The sequence below is a fragment of the Perca flavescens genome, chromosome 18 (genome assembly GCF_004354835.1).
Source record: "Perca flavescens isolate YP-PL-M2 chromosome 18, PFLA_1.0, whole genome shotgun sequence".
Lineage (NCBI taxonomy): Eukaryota > Metazoa > Chordata > Actinopteri > Perciformes > Percidae > Perca > Perca flavescens.
Window position 1 is genome coordinate 20,735,612 of NC_041348.1, and position 24,812 is coordinate 20,760,423.

At 42.4% G+C, this 24,812-nt stretch overlaps 3 protein-coding genes across 4 annotated transcripts in view; all 3 read right to left on the reverse strand.

Moving 5' to 3' along the window:
• The window catches only part of tram2 (translocation associated membrane protein 2), a 6,670-nt gene extending 5,827 nt beyond the window's left edge, over positions 1–843 (reverse strand). Inside the window, exon 1 of the mRNA XM_028604827.1 lies at positions 616–843. Within this exon, the coding sequence (XP_028460628.1) occupies positions 616–735 (120 nt within the window). The 5' untranslated portion in view covers positions 736–843. The remainder of the gene's footprint in view (positions 1–615) is intronic.
• Positions 844–3,225: 2,382 nt separating this feature from the next.
• Positions 3,226–8,168, reverse strand: xkr5a (XK related 5a). 2 transcript variants are annotated; one of them, XM_028604825.1, is made up of 7 exons: positions 7,936–8,168; positions 6,692–6,875; positions 6,309–6,493; positions 5,966–6,178; positions 5,459–5,628; positions 5,120–5,231; positions 3,226–4,619 (listed from the first exon to the last, which is right to left on the reverse strand). In XM_028604825.1, the coding sequence occupies exons 1-7, from the start codon at positions 8,066–8,068 to the stop codon at positions 3,673–3,675; spliced, it is 1,944 nt and encodes a 647-aa protein (XP_028460626.1). In that variant the 5' UTR covers positions 8,069–8,168; the 3' UTR covers positions 3,226–3,672. The 2 variants fall into 2 exon arrangements, with proteins under 2 accessions (XP_028460626.1, XP_028460627.1); XM_028604826.1 differs by lacking the exon at positions 7,936–8,168 and having other exon boundaries at positions 6,309–6,540; positions 6,692–6,821.
• A 763-nt stretch (positions 8,169–8,931) lies between these two features.
• prdm1c (PR domain containing 1c, with ZNF domain) lies at positions 8,932–17,915 on the reverse strand. Its single transcript, XM_028604824.1, has 7 exons — positions 17,750–17,915; positions 15,975–16,232; positions 14,486–14,605; positions 13,337–13,589; positions 10,843–11,834; positions 10,527–10,655; positions 8,932–10,057 (listed from the first exon to the last, which is right to left on the reverse strand). The coding sequence occupies exons 1-7, from the start codon at positions 17,774–17,776 to the stop codon at positions 9,500–9,502; spliced, it is 2,337 nt and encodes a 778-aa protein (XP_028460625.1). The 5' UTR covers positions 17,777–17,915; the 3' UTR covers positions 8,932–9,499.
• Positions 17,916–24,812: the final 6,897 nt, after the last annotated feature.

Sequence of the window (24,812 nt, forward strand, 5' to 3'; positions counted from 1 at the left end):
TGGAACCAAAATGTTGCAGCGGTACGTTTTTGCTGGAAACTGGAACAAGACATTGTCAAAAGGGTAAAAACGTACATTTTAGGAAACAAAATAAGTCACAGTATGTTGTTTATAAGTAGCCACTTATACCAACAGATGAGTTTTCAATTGTATCCCGGTTAAAGGTCTTCTTTTTTTCGCAGTCTATGGTTAAAACTCCGTTAGAAATTCAAGTTTTAAGAGCAAGACACCGAAAACTTTGACCATTTAACTAGCAATAAACGTGTAAAAGGTGCAGTTACAGCTGTTTTCAGCTGTAACTTTCTTGCTTAGTTGAAAAGTATACGTCGCTACTTTGACTGCGAACTGAGCAACATTCATTGTTAACAAAACTTGTTAAAAAAAACTGCGGTATTAAGCAGCCATCATATCCACGGAACTCATTACACTGATAGAAAGCTCAGATGCAGACAAACAAGCAAACATTTAAAAAAGAAAAAAAGAGCAAAAGATAGTTTCGACCTAACGTTTCCACTTCGCACAAAGTTACATCTTTGAATGTGCAGCAGCGGGCTTGCCATTTTAAAACAGCTGAGCGAGACGAGGGAAGAAAAAGATAATCTGAGTTCATCTCACCTCAAACATCAATCCAATCAAAATGAAAATCACCAAACTGAAGACGATGTCGGCATGGTTTTGAATTAAGAATTCCTGGCTGAAGAAAGGGTAACTCTTGTTTCTTCGGCGAAATGCCATGTCAACTCAATGGTGTTATCCCTGCTATTTTATAAATCAGAATTTTTCTGACTACGAAGTTCAGCAGTTAACTTTCTCACTGATTTGCGCATGCGTGACTTCTTAAAGGGCAAGTGCCATAAATACCTTCTTTAAGACCATGTACACAAAAAGTTCCGTCTGTTATAACATTTACTTTATTAACTTCAGTAATTCCACTTTAGCTTTAGTTAGTTTGTAGGTTTAGATTGTTAATATAAAATAGAAATCAACTACATTATATATTATTATAGGTTAAGCTACTCAACACAATACAGTTATTGATATTACCTCCACCTTTACCAGCGGCAACATTAAATTAATGTACAAATTAATGCATTACTAATTATAATCCTATAACATAACATACCTATACCTATAACCTATGTATATAACTATAACATAATAAAAAAAATTCTGAAATGGGCCATTCTGCACGAGTACTTTTACTTCTAAGTATATTTTGATGGTAATACTTTATTACTTTTACTTAAGTAAGATTTTGAATGCATGACTTTAACCTGTTAAAGGTGCCGTAGGTAGGATTGCGAAGATCCGGGACTTAGCCAAAACATTTGAACATCGACAACTTCTCAGTTCCTCCCCCCTTTCCGCTAAAGCCCAAAAGCCCCTCCCCCCACAAGGGAGAATAAATGCATGAGCATGAGCATGAGCAGTGATTGACACGCCCCCCCCCCCGGCCCTGATTGGTGCAACTGAACAGGGAGCTGTGGATTTTTGCAAATTGCACTACAGGCTGCCAGAGGAGCCAGATTTTATTTTTTAAATTACCTGCTTCATGTAGTTCTACTGGAACATAGGGTCAGTTTCTGCAAATATGACAGAAAGTTAGTTTTATATAAGTCTTACCTACTGCACCTTTAAGAGAGTATTTCTACTTGCTACTTTTACTCAAGTAAAAAATCTGAATACTTCTTCCCAATTCCCAACAATTCGACTTAAAAACAACTTACTTTGATACCATGACCATAAAAACAACGTTTAAATAATTACAAACACTTGTATTCAGTCACCCCAATATGTCGGCTATTTATTGCTTATTTAAAGCCACCAGTGGCTAGGCAGTCACCTGGGTTCAAGAGAAAAACCAGCATCATTTCACTGCTTTGTTAGTGGATTTCATACCGTTTACAGAACAGTAATGAGCAAAAATTCATTTGTGCCCTAGCAATAGCAATCCAGAGCACATAAAAAAGTCACTACAAGTACCTCATTAGCATCTTTCATTTTGTTACACAATAGACATTTGAAAGCTTTTAAAGTCAGTGCCTGAGACATTATCCCCCCCCTCCAACATAATGTAAATTTAAAAGACATGTTAGCAATTACATGGTCAACATGTAAATAAAGATAAAACATTAAACAGTTTTTGCCAGGTTGGCACACTAGCCCTGCTCAAAGCGATGGCAGTTAATATGATTATACAAAAAATACAGTATATTATTCTATGATGGGACAGGGGATTTTTTTATGGGAATAACAAAAAATCACAGCAATATACGTATGGTATAGAAGATACTTGTGCTTTTAAGAAGCCAACAACGTTCTGGCTTATGCTGAGAGAGTAAAGATTCAGAGGTCAGACACTCCTGTCCCCTTAAGATCTGTTCTCATTACTGCTGGCAATTTTTAACATGAATAACAGCAGTTTCGGTATGTAATATAAAGACCATCAGTTGCCTGAAATCATAAAAAAGCTGCATATTTCTAATGACTTTTATTAATAAAAGTCATGGCTACTTCCTCAATATGTTATAACAATCTGGTAGAAACAGTGTTCACTTTTGTTGCACAGCATAACTCTTGAGGCTTAAAGGAACACGCCAACTTATTGGGAATTTAGCTTATTCACCGTAACCCCCAGAGTTAGACAAGTCGATACATACCCTTCTCATCTCCGTGCGTGCTGTAACGCTGTCTGACGGCTCCAGCGGCATCAGGCCAGCACAGAACATGCAGGTGAATGGTTCCAGTAATCCTACTGCTCCGAATAAGTGACAAAATAACGCCAACATGTTCCTATTTACATGTTGTGATTTATAGAGTCACAGCGTGTACAAAAAACAACGTAACATGAGACACAGCCGTCTTCTAACTGTAAACAAAACTAGGAACTATATTCTCAAGCGGAAGAATATAGTACTTGGGCGGAGTGATATGCTCGCAGCAAGCCTGTCTGAGAATATAGTTCCCGGTTTGTTTACTGTTAGAAGACGGCTGTGTCTCATGTTACGTTGTTTTTTGTACACGCTGTGACTATACAAATCACAACATGTTGGCGTTATTTTGTCACTTTTGTCACAATTGGGAGCAGTAGGCTAGTTGGAACCAGTTACCTGCAGGATCTGTGCTGGGCTAAGCTAATGCTGGAACCGTCAGACAGCGTTACAGCACGCACGGAGATGAGAAGGGTATGTATCGACTTGTCTTACTCTGGGGGTTACGGTGAATAAGCTAAATTCCCAATAAGTCGGCGTGTTCCTTTAAGTTAATTGCTACCAAACCAATAGAAAAAAAAGTTTAGTCAGATAGGTGTGTCTGAGCTCCATATACCACCCTTGTGGCCAATTAGCTCTTTAATTATCTTCATGTCTGATGAAAACACTGCTAAATGTTTCACCTCTGTGTGTCCAGCACTTGGGCAAAGCATTGCTTTTAGAAAATAGTTATGATGTGAGAAGAATACAGGTTCACTTAGCATTATCCCCAAAATGTTGTGTATACTACGCCCCACAGTGTACTAAATACTGTATGTAGACATACAGAGGTGAAATCTCTGGCAGCCTTCTCATCCTACAGCACTGAGCAGATGGAAAAGCAGCCTTCCAAAAAGCTGGTATTTTCCTTTAATGTTGGATAAGTTGCTGTTACTTTTTCCCTGATTCTGTCTTGAGAAACTTAGAAGTTATCGTCTTCATCTCTTCGGGACATTATAAGCTGCCTCCTGGGACCTGTGAAATGAGGGACACTAGATGGGGAGTCCAGCGCTCCAGTGTCCAATTTAGGAGTGGAAGTGCAGCGTGGCCCAACTCGGCCCATTAGCCCACGAATATCTCTGTGAAGGGCTGGATCGCTGGGGATTGAGGTGAGGCGCACCCCTTGTTCCAGACCCCCAATGTCCCGGTCTAAACGGGGGTTACTGGCACTGCTGGGAGACTGAGGATCAGCGCTGAAATATAAGGTTGAACTTGACTCTGTAGGGCAGAAGTACGGCTCGGGGCTGTCTCCAAACACAGACTTGCCCTCTGGTGAGCTCCGTTTGAAATCTGATGTGGGTGACTCCATCGGGCTCTCCATCTCCAGACTGTCATCCTCTTCTTCCGGTTGTCCGGTTGATGTGGGCTCGCTCACACTCTGAAACTCATCTTTGCAGTCCGAGAGAGGTGCCAGGCCTTTCCCCTGAGACTCAGAAGTGGAAACTGCCCCACAGCTGCCTCCTGCTGTGATAGTCATGCCCTCGTTACTCTTAAACTCTTGGTTATATTCCTCCATGTCCAGTATGGCTGCTGCTCCGTCGGCCCCATATGCTCTGTTGATCTTCCCCAGGTCTCCTGTTTTCAGAGCCAGGCGGATTAGGAGCCAGTGGTGGTGGTAGCAAGGGCAGGAGCTGTTACCCCGGCCCCCACAGGCTCCTGGGTGCTCCAGCAGAGAACCAGCCACACCTGAGAGGGAGAAGCTGCCGTGGTTTTGAATGGAGGCAGCTGGAAGGCTTTTATCCCCGAGAGAGTAGGATGACTCCCCTCGATCTATACATGTGCTGCCCATGTGGTTGTTGTTCATACCCTGGCTGATCTCTGTTGACTTGGGATGGAGGAACCGGTAGTATAGGACAAGAGAGGTAGCGCCTGGGAAGCAGAGAACAGGAAACCGTTGACTTTAGTACACTCAGCATAATTTAGTATACTTGTACTTGGTATTTTACAGCTCACTGTCACTTGATTGCTTAATTTTCAATGCATTAAAGATCAGTTTATTTACTATCATGTTCAACTATACCTAAAATGACAAAAAAAATCTGAATATCCTACATATAAATATTTTGCACATAATGTCTTTGTTAGGATGGTAAACTTGCACTATATCATCAATTGTGTTTCTAATATCTCTGTTATTTAACAAGTAGTAGTTCTCAAAGGGCTATTACTATTTGTAATGCCATAGCTGTGGTTTCCTTACTTAGAATTAGTTTTAATAGATTTGAATCACCATTGGGGTTTAATTACTAAGATACCACCGAAACTATTGGACGTTTTGTCACTAGTCTAATTATAAGCATTGAACATTAAAACATCAGAGACAAATCTGTTCCACAACAAAGGGAGCGCAGATAGAGAGAGTGACTCACCGAGGAAAAAGCTACACAGCACAGTGGTGGGAAGGGTCATGTTGTCCCATGATGCCTCGCTAAGGAAGTCGGAGGCGGCCAGCAGCAGAGTGGCGTTTTCTACGAGCATGAACTGAAGGAGTAGAGGTCACACCATCAGTCATCTGTTGAAAGCTTTATGTCATTGTAAGCTAGGCAAGCAGAGGTGAGGACGACAATGCAAACTGTCTGCCTGTGTGTGTATATCTATGTGTGTGTAGTTGCCCTGTGTGTAAGTCAACGAGGCAGTGCTGAAAACAGGCAGAATAAAACATTACAAACAGGCACCAGAATCAATCGCAGTGAAAAGTCACGTCTTACTGCATAAAAACTGGCCATGCGGAAGCGTGAGGGTCCGTCTTTGACGTTGAGGAAGAAGAAGATGTGGACTAGCCCCATAATGCCATTAAAGGCACGCCAACACCAGGGGCCGGTGCAGATGTCCGGTTGCTGTGATACCAGCCAGAAGGAGGCCGTGAGCCAGTGGAATCCTAGAGGTCAACGTAAAAGTAGAGGAGGACATACAGTACAAGCGCAATAGGGAATCCATATGCAGTGTATCAAGCTGATGCAAAGAGGCAAGTGAAAACTGGATTAAGAGGACATGCTGCATCACTCTGAGGATAATTACATCGCTCATTAACTTTAGTATAAATTAATAAGAATCTCTACCTAAATTAGTCATTGAGCTCTACTGGCATTTGTGTACTATGTTACTATAGAGCAATAATATATTATCATTTCATTGCACCCTTTCTCTTCCTTTCAAAAAGGTGCCAGACGTTAAGTGTCAGCTACACAAAATCACCCATGGAGCTTGCTGCTCACCTGCTACTCCACAGACCCACCAGTTAAAGACCCTGGCAAAGAACATGAGGCAAGTCACCCTTGCACCCAGCATGCCTGCCCTCCACACCAGCTGGCACAGCAGGGCTGCCGGAGGCATGGCCAGGTGGCCCGGTCGTATCAGACAGCAGGCTCTGCTGTACAGCACCAGGGCCCAGGAAATAGACAGCACACACAGACCACAGCAATAGGCCACTGAGGGTAAAAACACAAGGTGAAAGTATGAAAAAAAACAACTCGTATCTCTTATGCTGACACTGTCTACAACAACTGACATGCCACAAACAAGATGCAGAGCCAATATTTCATGCTAACATCAGTTTACCTGGGGACATGATGCCCACATCAGTGGACACCACGACATATGCCTGCAGCAGGCTCTGAGGCAGCGTGAGGACGAGGGCCTCCAGCAACCAAAGAGCAGCAACATCTGCCTGCTGCATGACAGCCGCTCCAAGCTCAGCCACTGAGCCCTGCATGTGCAACACAGACCTCATGCAGTCCCAGAACCTGCCAGAAGAGGGAGACAAGATACCAGAGGAAGTGACAGTAACCTCCTGGTGAAGGTTTCAGTTACAGAATATTTCTTTCTGTGTACTTGGTTTGTTTCCTACGGGGACACAATGGATTAAATCCTAACAACATATTCTATGTATACAAATGATGCTATATGTTGTAATATAACATCTGGAGTTGCAGAGAGCTTACCTTTTGAAGATGCCCAAGTGCAGTATGTGTATGAAAGAGAGGTAGCATCGCCTGTCATCACCGTCATCATAGTACCATTTCATACTTAGCAGTTGAACTGCCGTCCCCGGTAGAAAGAGTCCAAGAGTGAGGCCCGCCCACTGCGTCTCCTCATTCCAAAGGTAAAACCCTATACAGTAGATCACTAACACACAAACATACAGACACACAGATGCAAGGTGGTATAAGTATTTTGTGTTTCTAAGTGAGATGTGTTTGTTTTAGGTTAAGATGAAGTACAGTCCGATTCATCATATAGTCATGCAGTTTTTAAAGGTAACGCATTAAACCCAGCCGGATTTATTGAGAAGCTGCATAAGCCAGCAGAGTCCTTGAGAAATGAAAGAGCAAATACACCTTGTTCAAGTGAATTATCCTAAAGCTTGATATGAGAGGAAGCTGTTCTGATGAGATGACACTTGCTCCACCAAGAAAAGGCCAGAGTCTGACTCCTGGCTTTAACACAGCCTGCAATTATGTGTCTTTAATTAAGACCTCTTGCACTGTGGAAAAAAATAACACTGGTAATTTTAACTACTGTCTAATTTTTCCTGTGACAAGCTGACCCCAGTTCAAGCAGCAGCACAGTCTTTTTTGTTTTTTTTATCTTGTGGGAATGGTATAGCTGCTGAAGGCAAAGTCACACTTTGAACACAGCCAGTCACCTCGTCTCTCCTTTGTCCTGCCCTTTCCCCACTGATCTGCTAAGTCAGGGAATCGTCCCACCTGGGAGTGCACACTATTTTCAATACAGATTCCAGATGTGCATTAATACTAATACCAACAGCATTGGTAATAATTATAATAATAGGCTATTCGCTAATGTGTTTTGGAGAGTGGGTAGGAGAGAAATCTAAAAGGTGAGCATTATTCTCCTATATTAAGGACAACCTTTTACTGTGAAGGTTATCATTTTCGGCTGTGACCTATCCAATGCCAATGTCACATCGCCCTGCATGAAATAAAACGTTAGGTTTGTCAATTCAATAGTAAAGGCTGTGCTATTGCGTCACCGTTTGAATTGTAACCTGAACTACGGCTGCTGCTGGAAAGCTCCAGCACGAAGCACAATGGCTGAGCAACAGCCTTTTTCATTCATTAAAGCCACGGAAAATTCTCCACACAAATACAACGGTCCCGTGCGCTGTTTTCATATTCAGTGTCAGCAAACTAGCAGCCCGCTAGCGCGGTGGTAGCCCACTTACGAGCGGTCCGTTCGGCCACGATAACCAGCGCCGACACGCCGAGCAGGACCGCCTGGCACCATGCTATCCAGCATCCGCTCCGCCGGACCGCCGACGGCATCCTGCGTGCGACCGCCCCAGCAGCGTTTATCATGATACGGATAGGTGAGAGAGTGGATACAGCGGTGACATTATCCTGGGCATCCTTCCCCCTGGATACATCTGCTGCTGCTCCCTTCTTCTCCCGCTGCCTGTCCCCCCCCACCGTCAAAAATATGTGACGTCACTGCGCGGTTTTAAAGGGGCATCAGTTTACCGACCATCCACTGTAACTGTGACTACAGAGCTCACCTTCCCTCCACCTTGGAAACATTACCTCTTCCCCAACCTCCCTCCACTTATTTTAATTATAAATACCCTAATGTTTCATTGAATGCATATCTTACTTATTTCATTGTGATAGACTTGATAACAGTTTTAATTTCCTCCAGTATAGGGAGGTCACTAGGTCAGGGCCTTGGTCCTGGGTTCGCAGGGATTCTGTGTTGTTGTTTTTTTTTTTTTTCCCAAGAATTATACAGCACTAGAAGCTGGAAGGCACGCTGTGATCAGGAGTGTCATCAGCATTGATGATGCATGCTCTGTATGTTGTAATTTGTCTAATAAATGGGTGGTAATGTGAGGATCACAGAACATACACACTGCACAGAAAGTCACAGAGCATGCCAATGTGTTATGCTATTTTCATGTAGTATCTGTGAAGCATTCCTACATTTTTCTAAGATATATGGTTGGTAAATGTTATCATACAGTTATCTGTAAAAGTATACTCAGAAATAATGTAACATCTGGGTTTATGTCTCGGAATAAACTGTAGAGTCATCGGTGGTTAGTTTATTGTCTGTCATCTGATTAATACTGAAACTAAAATATGGAAGTACATGTACAAAATTAGCAGCCGGATCTTATTGAGAGTAAAAAATAATTTAGTTGTGTTTTTTTTTTCCAGGGTGAAGGGTTGACACTTACTGGTGGTGAGTGTCCCAGGACTCATAACAGGATGTTTATCTACGTCACCGCATTAGCACACTACACACACACAAAGGCGAGTATATACATTACATGCAAACAAGTGAGGTTTCATCTGTGTTAACACTTCAACACCAATACTACATAGTCATGCCTGTACAGTAATTGACACTTTAAATAGGTGGCTTAAATACGCACAAACAAATAAACAGAAACTCTCACGCAATTAACCACAAGCTTTGTTTATGCAAAATCACATTTAGTTGTTGTTCCATGAAGATGTTCCAGAGATACAAAAACAAAATTGCAGAAAATGTCCCAAATTTACATTTAAGATTAATGTTAGCAACAGAATAAATTAACAATGATGTAAATCAATCAAGCCACTGGTCCCAGGCCATGGTGATAAAGTCTTGATTCTTCACATGCTACAGCCTGTGTAGAGCATAGAGTAGGCAATCCATGATTGAGATAAGGCTTTGCTTCAAATAGGGCAGTAACAGACAGCTGCTGAGTTGACCTGTAAGGATTATATGGCTGGATTAGCAAGGCTGTCTTAGGGTTCTGATATGCAGCCTGACTCCAGCTTGATGCTGGTTGAATGCAGAGGTAGAGGGCTGGCATGATGCAGCTGAACGGCAGAACACTCCTTTGCTGATGTGTAGTTGCTCAGCTCAGTCTCCCCGTCTTCGTCATCGTGGGGGCCAGAGGAATGAGTCTCCATCTTCTTTATTAAGTCAGTAACATTCCCCTTGTCCAACTCGGCCTCTGCAGCCATGGCCTCTAGCTGCTCTGCCGCCTCGCTAATATCAAACCTCTCAATCTCCGCATTGACTCGGTGTAGCTCCTCCGGTGAGTGTCTATGAGATGCCGCAGGGGAGAGAGGGCAGAAGCCTTGGAGGTGCACCTGGAGGCTGCAGTAGTGGAGATAGGCACAGGGGCAGCAAGGACACCTGTGTGGCCGTTCTCCAGTGTGGAGGCGTTTGTGGAGCTTGAGATGGACGAATTGAGTAAAGCGGGCTGGGCAGAGCTTGCACTGGTAGGGCCTCTCACCTGAGTGTAGACGCTGGTGGGTCTTCAAGTTACTAGTGCTACTGAATCGCTTATGGCACACCTGTGTCAAAACAGCCAAGGAGAAAATGTTTTAGAATCTTTTAGATCTGTAACAGTATACCTCTAGTTTTGATAGCGTAAGGGGATGAAATATTTGAGGATGATTTATGGTCATTAAAGCAATAGTTATACGTGCTTTGTTGTAAATGTAAAAACATCTAGCTGTGGTGTTATGGGGGATTAATGTGCTGAACTATTTCTTGGCCAGGAGACTCCATGAAGTCAGGGCCAAGAAATAAAAAAATAACCCATTGTTAAACGGCGAATTGACATTTTTACACTTGAATTCTTGTATGGATTAAACAAACAAGATATACCATGTTAATTTGTGAGCTTTAAAGGTGAAGGTAGGCAGATTTTGTAACCCTTGACTGCTGGCTACAAACACATATTTACCATACAGTCGTCACAATGGTATAAATCTTTCCCAAAATGTCGAACTATTTCTTTAATTTAAGATATAGTCATACCTTGCATTCATGAGGCTTCTCTCCTGTATGAACCAGGTAGTGTTTCTGCAGATGGGCCAGCTGAGTGAAGTTCTTATTGCAGGTCTGACACCTGAAGGGACGCTCTCCGCTGTGCACTCGCAGATGGACCTGAGGACAACATGTCAGAATTTAGTATTTACCGTACATTTATTAATTCCGTCAAATTCAAGAAACCATGGTGGCTGGTAAATTCTAACATTCTCTAGCCACTTTTAATGTTGTGCAGGTCAGTTTACATTGTGTTTAGGCATTGTTTCCCCACCCTTCTTTACAAATATGATGAAGAGGAACTAACCTTCAGGTTGGACAGCTGCCCAAAGACCTTTCCACAGACATTGCACTCATACCGAATCTTTCCATTCTGCCTGGTGAGGGGGTAAGACAGGGTCTTGAAGCCAATAACCTGCCCACCTCTGATCTTCCTGAGGTCCATTGCATCCTCAGTATTGCTCTGAGTGGCAGAGGTGGGTTTGGAAGGGAGGCAGTCTGAAAAGGCAGCCATGCCCACTGGTGGTGAGCGTCCTCCAGGCGCAAGAGAGAGCAGTGCTCTGCGGTGTGAGGTGACCATGGATGAAGCACTGGACGTGGTGGGTACAGTGAGGTCTGCTTGGACATTGCTGGGAGGAGAGTGTGTGAAATCTCTGAGGGTATCTGAGGGGATTCTGAGGTAGTTTGTCCTTTCTCTGTTCTCACTGGTTGGTGAAAGAATGAGGTCTTGTTTGGTGTCGAATAGTGCAAGTGTCAATTCTTTGTGTCTGTTGGCCAGAGGTTGGAAGTGTGTATAAGGCAGTAAATTAGATGAGAGTGTTAAGTGAGGTTTCAGTCGATCTCTGTACAGTGGGTATGAATGAGGTAGAATGCTGTTAAGACCGAGCGAGTAGTTAGGCAGTAGATAGGGAGAATGCCTCAGTGCAGGATGAACTCGATCAGGCACAGAAGGCTCTTGGTAAGGTTTCGCTATAACAGGGCCTTGACTGTGCTGAAAGGTGAAGTGCAAACTGGAAGGGACAGGACCACTTAGAGCTGGTCTTTTGGCAGCTGGATGGCTACCGGATGGCAGATGTGGTAGAGTTGCATATCTGTGGCCATGGATGGATTCTGAGTTGGGCTGGATTGGGTAGACAACACGGGGGCACAGGGGAAAAACTGCTGGGAGGTTGGCATGAGACAAGGGACTATCCAGACGTCTGGGGGAGGTAGTCAGGGATTTGGACGGCTCGTCTCGGAGGATTTCAGAGACACTGTGTCCTCGTTTTTCTGTTGTCTTTTTCTGAGCTTGACTCTGATCTGTGGGACAAATAAAGTGGGACATAACATCAGAAACAGGTGAAATCATTTTTAGACTTTCAGTAACAATATCATCATTATTCAGTTGAGTCACACATACCCCCATGACATTAAAGTGATCATGCACATGAGTTCCTTGTTGAAATCACTGTGTATCTTTACTTTCAAAGGTATGACCTCAAGACCAAAGCTTTATGCTGTGTGTGTGTGTGTGTGTGTGTGTGTGTGTGTGTGTGTGTGTGTGTGTGTGTGTGTGTGTGTGTGTTTGTGTGTGTGTGTGTGTGTGTGTGTGTTTTATATAAGGTGTGTTTGCCTGTCTCCCAGACTTGCCGTGGCACTCTATGAAAGTGGACACCACATGTGAAACAATAGACGTCTGATCAGGATACAGATAGCATAGAGTTAGTGGTTAATGTATGTTATTTACATTAGAATGCTGGGCAGTATTTTCCACCACAAGTAGGACATGAACTACAGACTTCACCCAATATGAATCATTTTTAAAGATGCTTGATGGAGTGGAAAATATATACCCGTAAACACAATAACTGACCTATGAATACTATTTATTTCCCACTAAAGTCTACACACAGGTCAACTTTATGAAATCCAAAGCTGTAATTCATCTGAGCAAATCCTCCCACTTTCTATCCAGGAAGTCACAAGGAGAGATTCTGCTCCTGCATAGACATAGGACGCAAGCTGACAACAGAGGAATACGAAATACAGAAGTATGCATGCACATTTCACCTACTCTTGGACACAATTAACATCAACAAACACAGAGCAACCTTTATCTACTGTGTGTTCCCCCATGTTACCCTTCCCCCTCTCCTAAGAGGCCAGCTCTCACCAAACAAACAGCCAACACTCAGTGAGATATCAATCTGTCAACGGGTCGTCTTGTCAGGAAGTTCAAGTAGTCACTGGAGCGGTTCCTATCTCTCTTCCTCTGTAAGAGCCAAATAAATAAGAGGAGTCGTGCCAGAATGCTGTTAGCACCTCAGGCAGCCTCTGTGTGTGTGTGAGCGTGCGTGTAAATTGTACGAGTAAGAGTATTTTGGTGTGTGCATGCGGTCTCTCTGTTGGCATGTGCACTCTTTGTGTTTGTGAATGAAAAGCCGAATGCTTTGTGTGTCAAAGAGCTGCCAGCTGTGTTTCTGTGTGGAGTTAAAAAAGGGAAACTGCAACATTGCCTATAGTCCTGAAATTGGTCTCATCTTACACAGGTACTATACCTGGCAGACAGACCCTCTCTGCTTTCAGGACTCTACTCTCCTCCTTTGTGTCCTGCTTTAACAAAAGAGCCGTGGGTGTGACATAGTAACTTCTTAAACACGCACACAAAGAGTGTGTCAGTCGCCGGGCACTTTGATTGGGAGCTTTTTACTCCACAATAACAGATGTGTCTCAAAGCGTGGGCACAGGAATGGTTCTTGTTAACTTAAGGTGTCCAGAAAACACTAAGTTAAGATATAAGAAATGGATATTCACACACTTACCAACACTGTCCATAGCGAGTTGGCCCAGTGGAGGGTAGTTACAGCGCTGGGCGAATTCAGGGCAGTACCACACCAGAAGCTCCTGGCCCGGCTGAAGTGGTTTGATGGTGTAGAAGTAGATGTCCAAACCACTCTGGCAGGCAACCAGGTTCTGCTCCTCCACAGTACAGGCCGGGTTGACATAACGCATCCAGTTGCTCCGCTCCTCAATCAAACCATCCACAATGTGATGTAAACGCCCCTCCGAGAAGACCTGCATTGTGAGATATGACAAGAAGTCAGTAGATGATGACATGCCCTGAATCAGAAACTATGATATCACAGGTTTCCTAAAGCTTTTATGGTAAATAATGTGTGTTCTTTCATGTGAGATAGGTGCTGCCTGTGTTTGCGGCACACAAGTCATAGAGTGATGAAAGCAACCGTGAATAAGAATTTCACCATATGACTGGATTGTAGTATAGAGTATACTATCTCGCCCACTACGACTCTCACCTATCGTCTTTGTGATGACATAGCCTTTCAGCCTATAAAAAAAATATTTTTGCTATCTGCTCTTTGAGGCTGTGCTGTCACTTGAGTTATGGCTGTGGCAATTTTTGGTTGGGGTTGCATGATTTCAAGGTTGCTGACTCTAAACTGTAGAATTACACAGGCGCTCGTGTGTAATGGAAGATGCTGCTGATTTGTAACATAACAGTTCTCAGGCTCAAAGCCACTTCCTTGCTTAGTCAGTGTGAGAGTTTATGAGTCTTGAGAAGCGCGGACATGTGTATGGTGTATTTACTGGCAGCGATACCGCTGCCGAGAGAAGCGGAGAGAGAGAGGACAACCGCTGCGTCACTGAAACCAAACAGCTGTGTGTGTGACTTCAGGCAGCCATGCAGAGAACTGGCAAACACACATTTACAGTGCATGCACATTTAAACCCATATGATCCAGTCGCATTTAAAGGTAACCAAGCATTGGCAGACTAAGTTGTTACTTTCATAGGATGTCTGACCTTTCACCACAACTGCTAACTCGTGCCATGCCACAGCCACAGCAGCGTCTCCAGATACAGGATGTGCACAGTTTTGACACGCACAAAGTTTCACAAATTTCACATACAAGCGCTCAAATCCAGAAAGTGACATGCAGCTTACTTACCCTCCAGAAGTACTTCCTGTCAGCGTCTTTCAACAGTGTTTCATTGGTGTAGCTTTCACCCACCAGAGGGCCAAAACGTGTTCCCTTAGGAATCAGTTCCTTACTGGTCACCCCAAGCACCTGTTTAACAAGGAGGACATGAAATCGTCAAACAACAGAGTGGCACACAAATTGGAGGCCTGAGCAAGCAGCCGGATGCACTCAGAGCTGAAAAACATTCCCATTGTTGGGAATACAGTCCTTCTTATCTGACTCTGCACCCTGTGCTGGTTTCTTGGTCATTAACAAAAGGGATCGGGTCAATTCACTGGAAAACTGCTATCTCTAGAAAAAGGAATTAAGCAACCAAGCAATGCTGAATATTTCATGAGCCAGTCGCCCACGTTATCTTTAGTTTCTCCACCATTTTAAAATGTAACCACCACTCTTGTTCTGCTACCCGCAGGTGTAAAACTCAGCCCTGTGTCTCGAGCCTCCAGGGTGTGAGAGAGAGGATAAGGTGTCATGGGCACACCCGGACCAGTCAACTGCACTTTGAGCTCAAGTCCCCCCAAGCAATTGTAATGTAGTCTCTCTTTTATCTTGGAACAATACTGGCTTGGTGTATGTAGCTGGATCAACCACTACATGCTTAGCCATAGAGTTTATCTCCAGTCTGTCCAGCTAGTTATACCCACGCGTTCATCACACTGCTCTATTTGAGGTGTCCTTGTGTCACAGATTACTGTAAAGTATCCTGCTCTTTGGTGTCAACCAGACTCCAGACAGACCTTATTAGAAGGTCAAAGTGGTAGTACAGGTATTTGACTGCAGACGCCGAGGCTACTTCCTCTGATCTCGCCTGACAATCATCTTTCATCTACAGAGGCTCAACCCTAATCTTGCCTAAGGGAAGCTAATGTTTCCTTTTCATCGATAGTGCACTGTATTAATCTTCTATCGTGTATTTATCTCACTATCTGTAATTTCCTAGTCCATCCAGTTAAACATAACCTATCCTCCTCTTCAACTCACTTTAACTGACGCATTTAATCCGGATGATGTTTATGGTGTAATCCATAAAGTGGGTGCCGGTGCTGGGACTCTGCTTTACGGTGTAATTGTGTGCTGGAACAAAGGGTTGGGAATCTGAGGCAGTACTAGCTACTAATCATAGAGATCTCAGGCTGTGTGCTGAGGGGCTTGCCTTTCTCCTTCTCTGCCCCAACACATACATAGCAGAGAGGAAAGGCTGAAATTAGACAACAACATGTCAAGTACTTCCCTCCTCAGGATGGATGAGTGGATGGAAGGATGTTAGAGTGACGTAATCTGTCGGCAGTTACACAAAACATAAACAACTGCAGTCCATGCTTACATACAGTACCATTTAGATGTATTGGGATCGTTTTTCTGCATCGTTTTCCTGCTTTGGTTTTTGTAAGAACTCCTTAAAACTCGACAATTTGAATGACACACACAAAAAAGGGAGATCTGCTTTACTGCATACCTCTGCCGAGTTGTGGCCGCGTTTCAGCGCCAGGTTTCTGGGTAAGGATCTCTCAGCTCGTGTCTTGCTGTTGTTTTCGGACTCTTCCTCCAGATGTTGGTCCTTGACGATATAAGTGCACTTCTCCTCAAAGTTTGCCTCGCTCAGTGATGTCATGTCTGCATCCTGTGTCTCTGGCATCGCTGCTGCGATGACCCCTGTGCTTTGCGGTGAGCTTACTGGGGTTAACATGGCTGTGGTGCACGGAGAGGAGGAGGCCTACAGAAAACATAGAGACATAAAGTAATGTCTGTCATTCCATATCTAAAAAAAACAAAAAACAGATGATTCTGGCGATGGGAGTATTGACCAAAGACACATTTTTTTCCTTTTACCTTTTACTTTTATGTCACAATATAAGGGATAAAAACACAGACAATTCAAGCAGCAGCTAAGGTAACAAGGGAAGTCAAGTTTTGAATGGAGCTAAAATTAGATTCCAGAGTGCGAGATGTGACACAGAGAAGGCAGGGGGCAAGTCAGGGATGTTAAGGAGGAGAAGTGGCGGAGAATCTAACTTTCCCATCAACAGCAACTACCGGACAAACAAACTTCAAAGTGGAACTTTGGTGCTTGCTGCCCCATTGCCCCCACTGTCCCATACATCCTGTGACTCTCCAAATCATAACCCCTGGGCTATAAGGGAGGTTCCTGTGCACGTCAGCCCCCGTAGCAGCACCACTTTCACAAGGAAATCAGCGCTCCCAGTGAATCGCACAGACTTCCTCTGAACTGACTGACTTGGCTCTCAGCCAGGTCTAAAGTCTCTTTCTTTTTGTCTGTTCCTTACTGTCTATCACTCTCTTCTCAGGAAGATTGTTGTCGGGCACCTCAGCTCTGACAAAGGCAGAGTGCCCCAGCTGATGGGATGAAACGGTCAAATAGTGAAAGAGAAGAAGATAGAAGACTTGTGATTACAAGACAATGCTCAGATGTGCCCCCACAGAACTTCCTTTTTCAGGCTCATCAGTTTGCCTCTGAGATAGCGATAGATAAGGTCTGTGGTTGGTAATATTTGGGAAACTCTCATGTGACCTCCTAATGACCAAACTCAACTCAAAACTGAAATGAAGACTGGAGGGAAGCTTTTATGGCATGTAATCCTATACAATCACGTATAAACAAATATTTAGTTAACCTGCCTAAAAAGGAAAGACTGTATTTCCCCTTTTGATGTTTAAAAAAAAAAAAAAGTAGTGTTAATTATTTAAAAATCCTTTGAAGCTCACACAGTAAACTAAAATAGATATATGCACGTTTGCAGCAATAACCAAATATCTCAGCTTACTCTTTGGGACAAAAGGAGTGTAGATAAAAGTGCAGAGAGACGAGATTTATGGACGACGTTTCCCCCTATTTTTCTCTGAAGTGTGGTCACCACAGCTGACTCGGAATGACTATCACAAGTGTGACAGCTCACTCCGAAACCATCGAACCCCAGTGACACGGCAGAAAATATATTCTCAAAATCAAGACATGAGTCAAAGGCACACAGCTGTGTGGCTCGCAGGACAACATTTAACAGGTCAACTCTAGAAAGCAGTCCTTACCTTACTTTGCCATTATGTTCCGTGCGACAGTGTTGTAATGCAAAAATAAAATGTGAATGAATAAGTTACTAAAAAAAAAAAAAAAAACTTAACTCTAGTTCATACTGGTAAATAATATGAATACTTAGCACAAGATCTGTAGTACATTAGTATAATTTAAATTATTTGAAAAAGATGCACACTTACTGTGAAGCCTTGGGAGGAGCCACACATATGGTAGGCTATCAGTGCTCTCCTTGAAAGCTTGAGTGTCTATGAGCAACTAGTGGCTGTCCTCTGTCTCTTGTCCTCTCTTTCTCTCTCTTTCTCTCTCCTAGTCTCTCACCCAACCTCAGTATCCTGTGAACCTGTGTGTGACTGGCCGCACAACTGAAAACTCGAGTGTGTGAGTCTTCCTCTTGCTTCTTACATGGGAGGAGGGAAGGTGTGTGTTTTGAGAAATACACTCCCTTTTCCTCTTGTTGTGCTCCCCTCCCCTCCTCCCCTTTGCACCATGACTCCTCCTTGGAGAGTGTGTGTGTTTGTGTGTGTGTGTGTGTGTGTGTGTGTGTGCGCGGGGGGGGGGGGGGCACTGTCTGTCACACAGCTATGTCCGGATTAGTCATATACATTCATTTTCTGACAGTCATCCATTTTATTTTTGTAAAAGTCAAGTTCTATGTTGTGTTCGGAAGTCAAGGCCCCACCACAGAGGAGATGAGGTCATTTTGGTGCTTGTGTAGTGTAAAGCAAGGTTTGGAAAGTTTTTTTGTTTTTTTTTAAAGACCTCAATTCAGTTTAAGCTGATATGTCAAAGGAGGTCTTGTTTGCCTCCAGGATTAAATGCAGCACACCATATTGTCACAACATAAACTACATATAGACATGGAGACAGTTCCTGAAATAACAACTCTTGATCTTGACACTTAATCTTCCATCATAGTGCAAAAATGCAATGCAATCCATTATTTATTGTGTGCTCTGCAGCTCAATTAGATGGTCAGTTTAAAATGACTAAAATGCAGGTTGTAAAGTGGCACTGTCTGTCACACAGCTATGTCCGGATTAGTCATATACATTCATTTTCTGACAGTCATCCACTTTATTTTTGTAAAAGTCAAGTTCTATGTTGTGTTCGGAAGTCAAGGCCCCACCACAGAGGAGATGAGGTCATTTTGGTGCTTGTGTAGTGTAAAGCAAGGTTTGGAAAGTTTTTTTGTTTTTTTTTAAAGACCTCAATTCAGTTTAAGCTGATATGTCAAAGGAGGTCTTGTTTGCCTCCAGGATTAAATGCAGCACACCATATTGTCACAACATAAACTACATATAGACATGGAGACAGTTCCTGAAATAACAACTCTTGATCTTGACACTTAATCTTCCATCATAGTGCAAAAATGCAATGCAATCCATTATTTATTGTGTGCTCTGCAGCTCAATTAGATGGTCAGTTTAAAATGACTAAAATGCAGGTTGTAAAGTGACACTTCTTGAATATGAAGATATTCAATATCCAACTCTTCCTCACTGCAACAGCTGCAGACCGAAATATTTCAGCCTGTTTGACTAACTGATACAGATACTTGCTAATGTTGAGCTCCAGAGAGTCTTACCAGAGAGGTAAAACAAAATTATTCTTTATTTAATTTTTTTTGTCAGAGTAATGCTTGATAACTCTGCTATTTTGGAACGTGTAATCTACCACAAAAAGGAGGTAATCAAGTCTCTTTTAAATCATAAAAATAGAGTATCGATGACGACGACTTTCGGTTGCAATTAGGGCTTCAACTAATGATTGCTTTTGTTATTGATTCATCTGCGGAATCTTTTTTCAATTAATTGTTTGGTCACATCACAATATCCTAGAGCACAAGGTGATGTCATCAAATCAGCCCGATACCTAAATATTTAACTACAATGTAAGACCAAAGAACAGCAGCAAATTCTCACATTTGACAACCTGGAACTATCAAATTCCTTTTTTGCTTTATTTGCCATCATTCTTATATTTAAAAAAATCCTTATTGTGTTTGTGCTCATATACTGTATCCTGAAAATGTGTATCCCATTTAAAAAAAAATATTTTACATCATAAATGCTCAGCTACTGAGGAGTGCAAGAGAGAGAGCTACAACATGAAACTGTGCCATCACTTAAAATCCAGATGAATGATAGGAACTGTGTTGCAGGAACGTGTTTTTAATCTTGCGTTTTCTTATTTCCGGAGACTTGTGTCCAGCTGTCCTTGTGTACTGCTCAGTGGGGGTCAAAATGTGTAGCTACTTGTATCATGCTGTAAGTTTATCTGTTACCCAGCATTCACCCTGGTCTGCTCCCCCCCTTGCTCCTTTCACCAAAAGCAACATTTAACTTGGCAGGCCGCCAGCCACCTTAAGAATTGTCAGAATTTTTTAGACTTGTCATTCACCCACTTGACACGCGACAAACTGCAAACCACAGCCATGTTTGCGTGTCTGTGAGCTCACTTCCATTCAGAGGCAAGAATTTGCCATGCATACTGTTTTCATTCACTTTCTCCACTTCAGGGAATTTCAAATTGCATTGCCATTGTGTCAAGTAGATTCTGTTCCTCATACACTCTCCTTGGTTTTTGTGTTGTTTTGTCCTTCTTTTCATGCTTCCAGTCCCACTCATCACACCTGACCAAGCTGCTAATTACGGATGCTGACATGAGCCACCATGTAATTTAAAATCCACTTCTCTCTTTCGCTCTTTCTCTTTGCCTTCAGTCATCTCATTCATCACCTTCTATTCAGCTTTCCTCTCCTCCACCTCCTACTCTTCCTCTGTAATGTTTCTCTATCTGAACCTTCTCTTTACTACATCTATTACTCATATACGTACTGTGTGAGTAATTCATGTAACGACAGCATGAACTTTTCTCATCGTGGAGAGGCCTCTGAGCCGAGATTGCACAGAGGACTTTGGTTATGTATGAGTGAGCCTTTGAGCATGGGCATATATGTGATTAGTTGGTATTTGGCTTGGACCTGTTATTTCACATGACACGATGGCGTCATGACCATGACCGTGTAAAAGGAAATGTAATTTACTATTTACAAGAAGAACAAGTTCCCTGACTGACAATGGCAGAGACATTGTTTGATACGTTACGTTTTTCAGGTAGCATTGTAAAAAGGCAACACCTAGACTTTTGCTAAAAAAGTGAAAATTACTTTATTGCATTAACTGCTACAGATATTAGCTTTGCTAGCAACAGGCGCACTGAAGTGTCTGTGGGAGTGTGTCTGTGTTCAGCTCTGCCTCTAACTGAACTCCGAACTTACCAGAAACTCTGTTTCTTTCTGTTATTTTATTCCGGTCTATCTCCTTTTCCCTCTCATCTATGTACTTTTATGAAACATTCATAATATATGCCGGAATATGTGAGAATTTTCCACTGACGTTGAAACATTTTTAACTTGTACGGACTTGTGTTTGTGTCACTTCGTACCACCCCAGGCAAATTTGTATATGATTGCCTCTTTACATTTGCTTTGTATGCAATCGTGCCACCCATAAAACTTTGCTTCACATTCTGTCTTAACACACAGTTATAGTAGCACGAGAAGAGTCAGACTCAGTTATGCCAGTTACAAAACAGCCTTGACATTAGCCACCATAAGCCAGTGGTCATACAAGTAGGGCTGGGTATCGTTCAAGTTTTCTATACCGGAACCGATATCAATACTGTGACTTTGATACCGGTTCCTGAACAATACTTTTTTTCTTTACCAATATTATAACATCAATTTTAACAAAAATTACAACATTACGGCACAAAATCTTTTTATTCATTTTTCCACTCCTACAACGTGAGCCCTGTCTCTGTGCGTAATGTAGAGTTTTTCCTGCCTGCCTCGCAGTGTGTAACGTTAGACAGCCAATCAGCAGCATTATTAGATCTTGGTAGAAGTACGCTTCATGCTTATTGGCTCACTGACGCTGATGAGATTTACACCTTTGGTATTGCAAATTTGGTATTGAATGAATGAAATTGAATTTTTTCGATACTCGATACTAAGGAGGCAAATCCGTCTGTGCCTAAAAAGCATTGAATTTGGTACCCAGCCCAACATACAAGACTGAATAAGGCTGTAGAAGCAAAAAACCTGGGTGTATTGAATTGAGCAAGAGTGCATTTTATTTCTTATGAATTCAACTTTTCAATTGTAAGACAACATTTGTGTGCTATTTCTTATTTTATAAGTTATATGGTCTCAAGAAGTCTCCTCCTAGTGGTATCCAGCCATACAAAAGTTTTGTTTGACTTGTCCAGATTTCAAGTTACCTGGTTCTGAGATTACTGCCCTCTCCCCAATATTTTACCATATTTTTTATAGAAAAAGATGTGGTTGCTGTTTTTTAAGTGGAATTTTCCAACACTATAAGCACCATAAACAAAATTCCACATACCTCCATTGTACTGAGGTGAAGGGATATCTTAAAGATCGGGCAAATAAAACCAAAGCAATCTGTATGGTTAGACGTCACTACAGGACAGTAAGAATGTGTTTTTTGTATGTTGGGTAAACATTTGCTTGAACAATAACTTATAAGTAAAAGGAAAATTTGCATTTTACATAAGATACAGTTAGTCACTAGTCAAATGTCAATAAACTAGAATAGGGAGAGCTGCTTGTACACGGGCTAAGGGGGCCTTTGGGGCCTCTGTAAATGGCTTAGGTATCTTAAGCCCTGTAATTTCCATGCCTGAGTCTGTACCTGCCTAGGGTCATTTCTCGCAGCAGGACTAAAGGTGACCACTCCTTCCCCATCACCTCCCCCGAGGATGAGGACAATGATTTTTGGCAGAGATGGAGGCTGAGCCCATTTTATTACCCATTACAGCTGAAATGTTTGACGCAACCTCCACCTCTGCCTTTCTTAAAGTTTTATGGCTGACTCAAAGAGAAATATTTCACATTCTATCACAACTATCTTGTTGTCGCACAGCCCTCTACTCTGACCCTTTTCACCCTCACTTTTCCCCTACCATGCTGTGCTGTTATCAGCCTGTCAGCCCCATCAGCCTCCCCGTCCATTTCATGTTACTTTAAGTGATTTCCTGTACCGTGCATTACCCTGCACTCTCTTCAGCTTGTGGTGGAGAAATCACTCATACACACAGTATTGACATGACCGGAACAATTTGAACTTAATGAATGCATTTAGCACATAAAAACAGTGATGTAACTTGTCTCTCTCCATCTTTTTATTCCTCCTGTTTTCCACTTTAGGTGTGAATGTGAATAAATGTCAGCACTGCACCACAGCCACCACCCACCTAGTCTACCAACCATCTTCCCTCAACTGGTAGATGATCTCCTGTTGACAGGCAGAGGGTTATTATCATGGTTTCAGGGTTAAGAGGAATGCTACTGCACTTCATAACAGATGTCTTTTAAAATCCAGACAAAAACCACCCACGGAGATGAGGAGAAAACACTATCACTGTACTCAGCTGACCGGCAGCATAGACGTCTGTGAATGATAGGTAATGTCCAACGCTGACGACAAAGCAAGGACGCATGCTTGCACACGTGGACTTACAAAGACAACACCTGCACATGGCAGTATTTCCAGGGGGCCAAGAAAGGATTATATTTCCAAGAAAAGATTTGCATATAAATGTCCAACCAGTATGTCCAACACCCAGCTAATCTAATCAAGTCAGTCAGTCTTTTTTATAGATTGGCTTCAATTTCAGACCTACACTACCTCTTCAGGTTTTAAATTAGATTCATCAAAATCAAGCATTAGCCCCTTTGATTGTTATTGGTATGAGGTGACTTGTGTGCACAGAATCTTAAAGCAGCAGACTTTGAGAAATTGACTTAACATACAACTCACGGGGTGCCCGGGTATCAGGTTGAGGAGTCTGCAGTGAAATCAAAACGTGTGGAACATTTGTCATGTTTAATTTCTGTCTCTCCCGTGTGAGACTTCGCTCTGGAACGACTGTACCAGCAGCTGCTTATTAACCCTGCTCTCGTAATCAGATATAAGGGCCATAATTAGGGAAAACCCCCCTTCATGCTTTGGTATAATGATTTGCATGTCCCAATAACTACATTAATTCTCGTTATTGTTACATAAGACGTTCTGTTTGATATGAATGTGACAGCCGTGCAGTCCACCTCTGAGAAAAGTGTGTTTTTAACATACTGTGTATGTTTTTATTCTTGGTGCACTGTGCGAGCCAAGTCAAAGACACATTTACATTGCCTTGTGATGACATTCTTCTGGTTCCGATCCTGAATGATAAGCGTTACCTATGAAACAGTAGTTCCACAAAATGCTTTTTCAAGCACTTTCAACCACATCTCAAGGTCTTCCTCAGTGGAAGGAGTTTTCTCACTTGTGAGAGAGATAGAAAATTTGGCATAACATGACCTAAGTATGGTCAATCTTTGTTCAGTCAGAACAAAGATTGGCATTGCCCTCTGTGATCTCTTTTCGGCCGTCCACTGACCCCTGGATGCTTTTATTTTGGCCTGGTGTTCACAAACAGCTGATGTTATCTCCAGGGTCCTAGTTGTTTGACAGTTAGGCTCTTGGTTTCCTTGTCATCCATCGTAATAATCATAGATTATCTGTAGAGTATCACAGATTTAAAACAAGTTTGACAACACCTTGATTTTACTGTGTTAAACCTGTTTCATTTCTCCCCTAATTTTGAGAAAAACTAATGGTATCTTCACACAGAAATTCTACTTGAAGTTTATTAATTAATAATGTATGAGCATATCATAAAAACACATATTCATTTTTAAAACAAAGCACACAAATTGGATTGGTTGCTAAATGGAACCACCTGAGAAGTCAACCCACTGTGGTTAACCCTTAATTTCCTCATACCGTTAAAAAAACCCAAACATCCTTTCTGGGTATTTGGTCTTGAGTGAAGTGTTTCCTTTTTTCCCACACTTGCTTTTAGTTCGACCAGCCCTGTTTATCAGCCATTCTCAATAGATTACTACAATTGATTTGATAATTCTGGTATTCCTTATAACTACAGAGGCTCTTGAAGCCCTTTTAACCTCTCCAAAATAAATAAATCATATAATTATATCTCTAAAAACACATGCAGATGCACATGCTTTTTTATCAGCTCAACTTTTGTCAAATTGCAGCATTACTGATACCTTACTGTCCCAGTTAAAGAATAAGGTTTTCCTACTGAACACCAGATTGACAGACTTCGGAGGAAGTGTCCGACCCCCAGGAGCCACACCTGACAGCATTA

What these genes read in the sequence shown, in the direction of transcription:
- prdm1c (XM_028604824.1), bottom strand. Translation starts at nt 17,776, where the DNA reads ATGTGTGGCTCCTCCCAAGGCTTCACA. An exon ending in ACAGGAAGTACTTCTGGAGG is followed by an intron (nt 13,590 to 14,485) that starts GTAAGTAAGCTG and finishes CTCACAATGCAG; the next exon opens with GTCTTCTCGGAGGGGCGTTT. An exon ending in GGCAGCTGTCCAACCTGAAG is followed by an intron (nt 10,656 to 10,842) that starts GTTAGTTCCTCT and finishes TGTTGTCCTCAG; the next exon opens with GTCCATCTGCGAGTGCACAG.
- xkr5a (XM_028604825.1), bottom strand. Translation starts at nt 8,068, where the DNA reads ATGATAAACGCTGCTGGGGCGGTCGCACGCAGGATGCCGTCGGCGGTC. An exon ending in GCATGGCCAGTTTTTATGCA is followed by an intron (nt 5,232 to 5,458) that starts GTAAGACGTGAC and finishes CTACTCCTTCAG; the next exon opens with TTCATGCTCGTAGAAAACGC. An exon ending in GCTGTGTAGCTTTTTCCTCG is followed by an intron (nt 4,620 to 5,119) that starts GTGAGTCACTCT and finishes TCTGCTTCCCAG; the next exon opens with GCGCTACCTCTCTTGTCCTA.